We start from the raw sequence: 9,964 nt of genomic DNA, 5'->3' as shown, positions 1-9,964 counted from the left end.
TTGACACCTATTTTTTAAAAATTTTACTTTTATTACTGCCTGCTGCTTTGGAAGTACTTATATATGAGAAAACTTTTTTTGCATCTTTATGACGCCAAGATAATTTCATCTTGCGTCAGAATAGAATATTCCAGGTCAATGATGCAAAAACGTGGCCTAAATTGAACACTGCATAAGTGACTGTGAATCTTTACAATTGCATAGCCCAACAAGTCTGTTTCTATTCTCTATTTTCCAATTCCCCATAATACACCCTGTTTGCCCCCCAAATTTTGCATAAACCATTGTTTTTAAATGCTCCTGGGAGTATTGCATTTTCCCAAGAGCATTTTAAGACAATAAGTTATGCAAAATTTGGGGGGCAGACAGAGTGTATTATGGGGAATTGGAAAATAGTCAATAGAGAAATACAGTAAATACTGCTAACTCAAGTATCATTTTCTGGGGTGATTTCCCTGTTACTTGTTTGTGTCCTATTCTGAGTGAAGGAGATTCAGGTTTTAGCATTAAATGTGGTTCCAGCTCTTGTATTAATACATTGTAACTTTTCACCGTATATTGTTTTTCTCATTCCCACAGCTATTTGAGTTTTTCTTCCATCTGTGCAAGACTTGTGCGGAGGTGTCTGAAACCAGATTTGCGAGTAGAAGCACTTAAGCGTGAAGAATCCCTTATGAAGACTGTCAAATGGGAAGGTGGCAAGCAAGTTGGAGAAGCAAGTGAGTAGCTCATAATGGATTACTCAAGCCATTTATTACTGTGCAAATAACAAAGATTATAAAACCAATTTCTTTTCTTTTTCAGAGTCAATTGCTCAGTGACACTGACACATTCACCTGGATGTTTTTCCTTTCATTTATGACATAATCAAGATCTTTTGTGTGCTGACAGCAGTATTTCCTTGGGCTAATTATTGTTTGGAAGGATTGTGAATAAAGTTTTGCAGTATAAGTTTAACTTGAGCCTTGCTTAATGACTTTTTGTATCCATATTTTTTTTGAAAAGGAACAATGTCTTTTTCAAATAAGATCCTTTGACCTATGAGAAAATGTCTTTCAATATTGCCATCTACTCTCATATTCATACCTGAACTACAAATCATTAGAGGACCTTGTTGTCCCCAGGGCCAATATCGTGGGAAAGGTACCAAAGCCAAGAATATAGGCATCATTTTTTACCATTGTTACAATATTGTTTTCAGCAGCACATGATCATTCAAACTACAATGTCCTCACTGTAAAGGTCCTAAAAAAACTGTCAAGTGCTACTTTCTCTCACTCTGCTCCACTCCAGGCCTTTAAAAGGGACGCTCTTAAACGCGTTAAAGTCTTGCTTGATAGGAGATAGATATTTTAAGAAGTGAGGAGGCGATTTATTCCTTGCTAAAAGTTTTTCACTTCCTACTTTATCGACTGTTGAGTATTTGAGCCTGGCACTATGAACCCCCCCCCCCTCCCCCCCACCATCTGGCATGGACACATGGTGGGATATTTTTCAAATACCACAAAGAGTGCCCCTTTCATGATCAACTGCTCTAAATAGAACAAAAATAGCCATCCATGTGTTCAACTGTGAAAAAGCTTGAGGAAGCAGAGTGTAACAGCACTACAAAACAACAATACTCCAACTTGGTAGTTTAATGTTGCCAACATTCAGCTATGTGAAACTCTTGAAGAGAAACTACGAGTATTAAATCTTACGGTAATCTCTATAAAACTTAAACAGTAAGCTAACTTCATCCAGTAGCTGACTTCTTAAATAATGTATTTTGGTTTTAGTGTTCACTGGCACTTGACTGGTTCTTATTCATCTTTACGGGCTACGTCAACTTAGGTTTAGACCAAAGCATTTAGAAAAGCTGCCATATTATTATTGTTTATCAAAAGGAGCAATATGACATTAAGTTAGTCAGGAAGATCTAATTCTTTTGACTTGAAATTTATCTCCTTCTCATGAGGACTGTAAAACTCGGAGATCAAAATCTGCTGATCTCTCTGCTTAGTCAAAGGTCACATGTATGCTGTGTAAGTTATGTTTCGTGCATTCTGTTTAATTTTGAAATGTTGCATGTTCTTTTATTCTCACCAGTCGCCTGTTTAAAGTCGCGCAGCGAGCATTGAGTTTCAGTTGTTGGGCTCATTCATGCTGACTAGTTGTCAACCTGTTTACAGAATTATAATAAATAATTGTTAACCACAGCTGAGAAGTCTAAAATGATGAACTGTTTTGCCTAATATGGATGCAGTCATAGAAATCAAACTGTGTGTGACTGAAATACAAATCTATACCTTTGCATTTGGCGTCTTGAGTCGATGGTGTCATATAAAGTTAAAGTATTTTAAATATGGATACCAGTATGAAAACTATGGCAATGTCTCTCACACACTTATAAAATTAATAACATCCAAATGTTATTTTGTCCTAAGCTGATTTTCTTCCACTTTGCTTTAGCTGACACCATTAATTAACATCACTTCTTTTGATTACTTTTATCAACCAGCATGTTATTAAAGAGATTCTAGAGGACTCTAAATATAATTTAGATAATTTTTAACACTCTTTGTCTGGCAGGAGGGATGTCCACCCTAACAAAAAGGGAGTATCCATTAAATCTCTTGGCTAACTCCAAGAGCCATGTTTTGGTACACTGTTTCAAGGACTCTTCACATTTTTGTTAAGTGCATTGTCAAAATTAATGGCTCTTACTTGAACTTACAAGTTACCTGAGTAATAGCAATAGAGCAATCAAATTATTAGTGATAATCTTTTATGACCTAGCATCTTAAACATGAACAGTGCATTTATGTTGTGGTTAAATTTTATCCTTGGTTTAATTTTTATTTTCTTTTGTTTTGGGGTAGGGTAAATTGTAAATTGTAGATGTTTTATTATCCATTCCCCTCAGGGCTTTTCAGGGATAATTTACAACACTGGTTGGGGGACTTTGCCAGACTGCTTAAGGTGCAGTTTACAAGTAATGAAGGAATGAGTAATGATGCCCCCATACATGAGTGTGAAAGTGAGATAGACCACTACACCGGGCACCAGCTAATTTATGATAATGAGTTTGTAACAAAAGAAAATAAAAATTATCCATGGGTAAAATTGAACTGCAACACATACATTTACATTTTACATTTGAAGACTTTAAACACTAACAATATATACATCAAACGTTCATAAAGCTGTGATCCTTAGAAGCTCAAGATTTCTTGTCCAGCTGACTCTTATGGAGTGGAACGTGGTTGGTTACTTAACTGATCACTTTCCATTCCATAATTACTAAGACAAAATGCCATGGGTTTTGACTTGTTTGAGAAAGGAAACCCAAAGTACAAGACTTAAGTACAAAAGGAACTTCACGAGATATTCATAATATTCAGCTTCAGAAAGGAAAGAATATTCATCACACATGAAACTTTGTTGATCGGGGGTGAAAATGGTAGGTTACATTTAAATAGATATTGGCTTTTCAGCCGGAAAAATCAAGACCAGTTTTTGCTGAGGGAGTATTTTCTGCATTCAACCTGAAAATGAGATCAGTCCAGACCTCCTTGGCATAAACATGTAAACCACTATCAATATTTAATCAAGTTGTTCTTGCATGCTGCAGACCTCTCCACACGATAGGAAGCCAATCCTCATCTTGTTAGGTAGTTATGCCAAACAATGTGAGTCATTTTCCTTGCCAACCTTGTCATTTTTTTCAACAAAACCCATTCTAGATGTCACGCTTATATAGCAAGAAGTGGTAGTAACACCAATGGCAATACAAAAAAAATTGTCAAAAAAAACTGATGGCTGATTTTGCAGTCTCCCTGAGTCTCTCCACTGCCTCCTCTGAGATGTTAAAGCAGCCCTCAATTCCCAAATGAGTCAAGCAAGGCAGACCTTTAATAACACTCTCGATGCTTGCATCGGTGATTGCATTGCAGCTGGTCAATGTCATATCTGTTAACCCCTTCAAGTAGACAACAGCCTGCTGGATTCCAGCATCTGTAATTGAATTTGAACCTAGATCAAGCTCTTCTAGGTTTGCAAGTGACTCTGCAGCCTTGATCAGACCTCTGTCAGTTATCTTGCACCCCTCAATGCCAAGAGAAACAAGCTTCGGAAGATGTCGGCTCACATAAACAAACCCACGGTCTGTTACTTTGGTCTGGTCCAATGTGAGTTGTCTGAGCTCTTTGAGGTATTTACCAACTTCACACACACCTATAAAGAAGAAGTCATATAAGGTCTGTTTAAAGTGTTAACAGGACCCAAACAGAATGCAATGTGCCAATCCTTGCTCTCAAAGAAGAGCAAGATTTGACACAGTTGATGAAAGTGGGTAATCGAAGAATAGCCTATGAACACTTCTTAAGTTGTTCGAACAGTGAAAATTTATATGCTACAACTGCTTCTAAACTAAATGATAGCCTTGTTAATATTTAATGCAAATTTTCAAATCTCTTAAAACGGAAAGAAAACTAAGGCAAATATCATGAAAATTTGGCCCCTGGTGCCTAACTTTTGCTCCCTGGCAACAAGAAAATAGTAGTTTTTTCATGGAAATCATATGCTGGATTTCACAGATTCAGAGCACTGGGCTCCCTTCAATTCTTCTTAGAGTACAGCCTTGGAGGGGGTGAAAGGAAGAGGTTTATCCATGTAAACTTCTGTCATGGAGATGAGTTATTTATCTAACATGTTCACTGGTTTTACTGTACCTGGGTTGGAGACACGCTTGCAGTAGGACAAATTCAATTGCTGTAGCTGAGTCAAATTGAAAGCAAGAATTGCAACACCTGCATTTGTAACTCCACAACAGTCCATCAAGTCAAGGCTTGTAAGGTTCTTCACAAAATTCGCTATATACTTTACCCCAACATTAGTGAGCTTGGAATGGGATGATAAGATCAAAGACTTCAGATTTCTTAAATATGGAGCCATTCTTCCCATTCCATTGTTACTAATTTCACAGTTACGCAGGTCAAGTGATTTCAGCTGAGTAAGCTTACTGGCAATTGTGGTGACTCCTCTGTCTGCCAGTTTCTGACTGCTTAATGATAATGACTCAAGTTTTTGTAAATGTGAGCCAATCAGGTCAGCAGTGCTGTCGCTAATAGTTTCAACATATCCCACATCAAGCACTTTTAGGTTCGGCAAGCTTTTAATCAAAGTATGCATTGCAGAATCACTGATGCCATCACAAAAGTCAAATGCTAAACAACTGAGCTCCGTGAGCCTTGCAATATCCATGAACATGGCTTCAATGTCCTGAACATTGTCTGCAAAATGCAGCTGATCACCTCCACCAAATGACAAGTGCCTTATTTTTGTCAAGTACTTTGTAACATGTCTAATGCCTTCACTAGTTACAAACGGGCAATCCTTGACATCCAAAAATGTCACTTCTGGGAGGTTTTGAGCTACTAGCTTAACTGCAACATCAGTTATTCCATGGCTCCACTTCAAGTCAAGTGCCGATACCTCCTTGAGATTTTCAGCTACATAACGAACACCAAGCACTGTTACCCAGTCACATCCTCGCAGACTCAGGCGTGACACCTTGGGACAGTTATTTGCCAGTGTCTTCAGGCAAGCATCTGTTAGACCCTCGCACCAAGTCAAATCCAGTACCTCAAGATTATTTAAGTGTTTGATGAAACCCTGAAAGCCAACTTCACTTATATTATCACAGTCCTCTAGGGTGAAACTGGTGAGCTTTTTTAGGTGTGGGCCACAAGCCTCCAAAACACTGTCGGACAACCTTCCACATCGTCTGAAGGAAAGGTGCTGTAGATCCAGTAATTTAGGAATTTCTCTTTTAAGAAACAACTCAGTCACTTGAGGGCAACCTCCTAAGTTGAGATGAGTAATTCCCGGCAAATTGCTGAACAAAATGGACAAGTCTGTTGTGTTCGCCCTTGTACAATTCACTTTCGTTATCCGTCGCCTTTGAAGACTTTTCACCAGTTCTTCCGTACAGTCCAAAGGCAAAACAACCGTCACATCACGCCAAAGAAAAGGCAGATACGAGACTCTGTTCCACAGACGACAAACTTGAGCTGCTGTTTGCTTCTCTGGGACGTCAAGAAAAGAGAAAACAAGAGCAGCGATATCTGCAATAAGAGGTCCTTGATGGTCACAGGAGAAATTCATCTCCACCTTGGCCAATGGTAATCAATGCTTTGTTACTTTCATAACTTTGGAAGAAAATAATATAAAATGTGAACAAACAAAAATCCTATCTTCTTTTCTATTTTAGCTTTCTTTTTACGTTATTTTTTCTGTTTTTTCAGGCCAAAAATTGGCCGCCCAACTTTCTTATACTGAAAAAATCAAATATGGTTGCTCATATCGAGCGCGCTGTTTTTCGCGGCAAGAGACTGGTGACATTACTTACGAAATGTCACCGAAGCTTTCCGAACGTCTTTCCGAACTCGCCGGCAAAGCTGACATACAACATGGCGGACGAACTGCAGCTGAACGGAGAAACAACGTGCACCAGGAATTCCACATTACCTGAGGAGTTTGTCCCCGCAGAATGCAAATTCAAGATGCATACATTCTCTGAAATGATTCTAGATCAAAAGGTTCATTTTCAAATTCTCAAAATGACGGACAGCTTATATTTCTGGATTGGAAACTCTCTGGAAATGGACTCACTAGCTGTAGCCATGTGTACAAAATTCGTAAGTAGTTTTGAAAACAGCGAAATTGCATGTAAGGTTGAATATATATGATGACCTCCAGGATCCAGTCAAAATAACAAAAAAACGCGCGAGCCTCATAGTCTGTTTTCACCCCCGCTCAAGGGGACGGTCCACTTTTTATCCTAACCCTTACCCTCCTAAGGATGGCGGGTTTTTCAAAGAAGCTGACAAAATATTTGGAGCCATTGGACAAATTTTTCAAAAGTGCCGACAAAAAATGAAGCTTTCAGATTTCATTTTTCAACGGGTGTTGACAAAATTTTGAGGATTCGGATTTGAAGTCATCTTTAAGGGTGAGTGTGGATAAAAAAGGAGTGTCCCCAATTCCTAAGTTTGACTGCTCATGTGTGCTTGAACTATGCAAAACTATGTTTATACTGTTTTGCAATCTAGATATGGCATGAATTTGGGAATCACCTGTTCTTGGGTACATTTCACTAAATCTGCCAGATAAAAATGTCTTTGAATCAGTTAGCTGTTATGTGGGATAGTCTGGGGCCCCAAATTTGTATCGCATATCCTGGCGTGCTCAGCTAAAGAGCAAGTAGTAGGAAGCGAAAACAAGTCAAGACTCGAACCCTAAGGTTGCTTGCTTGCCTGGAAATACCCTCTACCACTATGCCATGTGAGCAAATGGCAGTATAATCTTCAACATCAAAAATATTATATGGAAGCATTTTTTGGTGGGAAGCTTTGTGGAAAATACTGTTTAAAGCTGGTTGAGCCCTATTGAATATGAATTCAAAGATATTGTTTCAAGAAAATAAGCAAGGATTTGGTGGTTGGTAGAAAGCCAAACTTCAATTGAAAATTTTCTTTTGGACAGGACTCAGTCCCATCTGTTGTCAACCTCATGGGGAATAAAGCTGATCTCAGCTCATCGACACTTGCACAGAGGCTTGGTGAGTAGCAGAGGTTGTCATTACTTTTAATCTATTTGATGGGTGGAAAGTAAGGAAATTACCCTGTGTTGAGATCTAGCGCGTACTCTATCAGTGAGGTGGCCATCGTCGTTCAAAGGAACTGAGGGAAGAAGCCTTCCGATTTACGTGGACTCTCTCTTAATGGACACTTCTATGAGACAGACACCTATGTAAAACGGACACCTAGAGTCGGTCCCTTCCTTTCTCTACTCCGTTTATTTGACTTTCTGAAGGCGGACACTTACAAGAGAGAGTATATTAATGGGGAGGGGGGGGGGGAGCAGGTTAATTCATTTCTCTCCTCCTCCCAACCTGCCCCCTCCCCACCCCCAAGGTAGATTTGATACTCGTTCCAAGTTTTCCTACAAATGTCTGTTAACCAAGGAGGGAATTAGCATATAAGAAAAACAGCTTCTGTTGTTCTTCATGTTTTGTTTTCCACTTACATGTGAGTATCTGGGGCTCAAATACATGACCCAGCCTTTACTGAAAGCCCTGGAAATTCAGGTGCAATCCAGTCAAGGGAAAATTTGGGAAGGGTGCTCATCTTCTATGTATGAATAGTATAATTCGAGCATTGTCACTTGTTTGCATAAGTCGTTCCATTTCCTCTGCAATGAATTTTTGAAGTACAACAACAGGCAGTTCCCTACTAGCAGAGGTCCCTCACAGCAAGAGAAAAATATTAGGAAAGAGAGAGACCTCGGCCGGCCATCCATGTGTTTTCCATCACCTGTGTAATGGTGCTGCCAACTGTGTTTCTTGGCCTGTTTTTTCAAGAAAAATAAAAGGGAACTAGTGAAAAAAAAAAAAAACCTGGGCAATGTTTTTCAAAATTGAATTAAAGCCCAAATGCAAAAATTCAGTTAAATTTAGAAGAAAAAAACATCAAAACTTATCCCCTTTTGTCACTAGCATCTGGGTGTCAGTAAAACACGGGGTTGGGGTCAGGGTCAGGGTCTATATATATTTCTTAAAAGAATGCTTTTTTGGGGTTAGGGTTCAGGTTGACACTGACCCTAACCCTAAAACGACATTCTTTTAACAACAATATAGACCCCGACCCCGACCCCAACCCGACCTGCATTTTATTGACACCCATAGCATCTTCAATTGTAGTTTGATTGAGATTCAGAATGCTCTTGTTTCCCAGCCCTAAATATTCATAGGAAACAAACAAGATTGTGGTGTAACCTGGCAACGCATTTCACCATCATAACTGTTTGGTGACAGTTTAATCACCTAGATTTAGTTTAGGCAACAGTATGGTAAAGCAGATAAAATAACTGTTACTCAATACTTATTAACTATAAAACACATTCCAATATGACTCTTTCTTTTTTTTTCCTTCTCAGCAAAAAAGACAAAAAAGCAATGCTTTGTGAGCTATAATATACCAACAGAAAACATGCTTCTGGGCTTGGTAGAGCAGAGAATTAACAAGGAGATCAATGATAAACCTCAGCAATTCTAAATGTGGTCAGAACGTTTATAGAATGCTGCACAAAATACACCTGCTAAATCACATGTTAGGTGAATCTCACATCTGTGTTAAAACTTCAACCCAGGGCTAACGTGAGTTATCAGAGGCATTTCTCGTGTATTGCTTACACAGGATTCATATGGGGTCATGGAAAACCTGGAAAGTCATGAAATTTAACAATATTTCGTTTTCTAGGTCTGGAAAGTCATGGAATGTAATAATATGTTTGGTAGATTGGTTAATGCATATGTCACAGCAAGGACAATTTAAGATAGAGGTGAATAATTAAACAGCAGATATGAAATGCATTTTGGTGAACACCAGAGATTGTTTGTTGAACTGAGTTAGGTTGAAAAATATAGCTAAAACAAGGATAGTTTTGAAAATTTTTGAAAGTGACTGCTAAACCTAAGGTCATGGAAAACTAGAAAGTTCATGAAAATAGTCATGGAAAGTTGTGGAATTTGAGGAGCTCAAAATAGTCAAGAACCCCTGGTATAAAAATGATCCACAGTTAGCTCTCTGTAAGAGAAACTGTTAGAACTGTTAGGTGGCCATCTTGGAGAGTTGTTAGCCCACAGAGAGTCAAGTAAAGTATAAGAACAGTAGGGTCTAACTCTAAGTGTTTATTTTTATCAGGACAGTGTCCATGTTGTAGAAGTGACTGTATCAGGAACCTAATTTTAAAGAATGTTTGTCACAGTCTATGAAACTGCAACATCCTCGCAGGTCTTAATGATAAAAGAAAATTTCCAATTAAAAATTCTTGTTTTTATGAAAAAGACCTTTGCGTGCAGAAGCGTAGAGCTTGTGATCTAGTGAAAACAGTGTTCTGTCACTTACATTCTGCTTATGAG

At 38.6% G+C, this 9,964-nt stretch overlaps 2 protein-coding genes across 2 annotated transcripts; one reads left to right on the top strand and one right to left on the bottom strand.

Annotated features, from left to right (window-relative positions):
* Positions 1-1,619: 1,619 nt before the first annotated feature.
* On the bottom strand, positions 1,620-6,307 carry LOC140927585 (uncharacterized). Its single transcript, XM_073377261.1, has 2 exons — positions 4,713-6,307; positions 1,620-4,215 (listed from the first exon to the last, which is right to left on the bottom strand). Exons 1-2 carry the CDS (start codon positions 6,145-6,147, stop codon positions 3,785-3,787), a joined length of 1,866 nt encoding a protein of 621 aa, XP_073233362.1. The 5' UTR covers positions 6,148-6,307; the 3' UTR covers positions 1,620-3,784.
* A 114-nt stretch (positions 6,308-6,421) lies between these two features.
* On the top strand, positions 6,422-9,928 carry LOC140927587 (proteasome assembly chaperone 4-like). The gene is made up of 3 exons (XM_073377263.1): positions 6,422-6,680; positions 7,528-7,603; positions 8,980-9,928. The coding sequence occupies exons 1-3, from the start codon at positions 6,453-6,455 to the stop codon at positions 9,096-9,098; spliced, it is 423 nt and encodes a 140-aa protein (XP_073233364.1). The 5' UTR covers positions 6,422-6,452; the 3' UTR covers positions 9,099-9,928.
* Positions 9,929-9,964: the final 36 nt, after the last annotated feature.

This window comes from Porites lutea, chromosome 2 (genome assembly GCF_958299795.1).
Source record: "Porites lutea chromosome 2, jaPorLute2.1, whole genome shotgun sequence".
Taxonomy (NCBI): domain Eukaryota; kingdom Metazoa; phylum Cnidaria; class Anthozoa; order Scleractinia; family Poritidae; genus Porites; species Porites lutea.
The sequence above is the reverse complement of the archived record's forward strand: the minus strand, read 5'-3'. Positions and strand labels throughout refer to the sequence as shown.

Coding starts and splice junctions, on each gene's coding strand:
- LOC140927587 (XM_073377263.1), top strand. CDS start 6,453: ATGGCGGACGAACTGCAGCTGAACGGAGAAACAACGTGCACCAGGAAT. Junction 6,681..7,527: donor TAGCCATGTGTACAAAATTC/GTAAGTAGTTTT, acceptor TCTTTTGGACAG/GACTCAGTCCCATCTGTTGT. Junction 7,604..8,979: donor GACACTTGCACAGAGGCTTG/GTGAGTAGCAGA, acceptor TTTCCTTCTCAG/CAAAAAAGACAAAAAAGCAA.
- LOC140927585 (XM_073377261.1), bottom strand. CDS start 6,147: ATGAATTTCTCCTGTGACCATCAAGGACCTCTTATTGCAGATATCGCT. Junction 4,216..4,712: donor CAAGCGTGTCTCCAACCCAG/GTACAGTAAAAC, acceptor TCTTCTTTATAG/GTGTGTGTGAAGTTGGTAAA.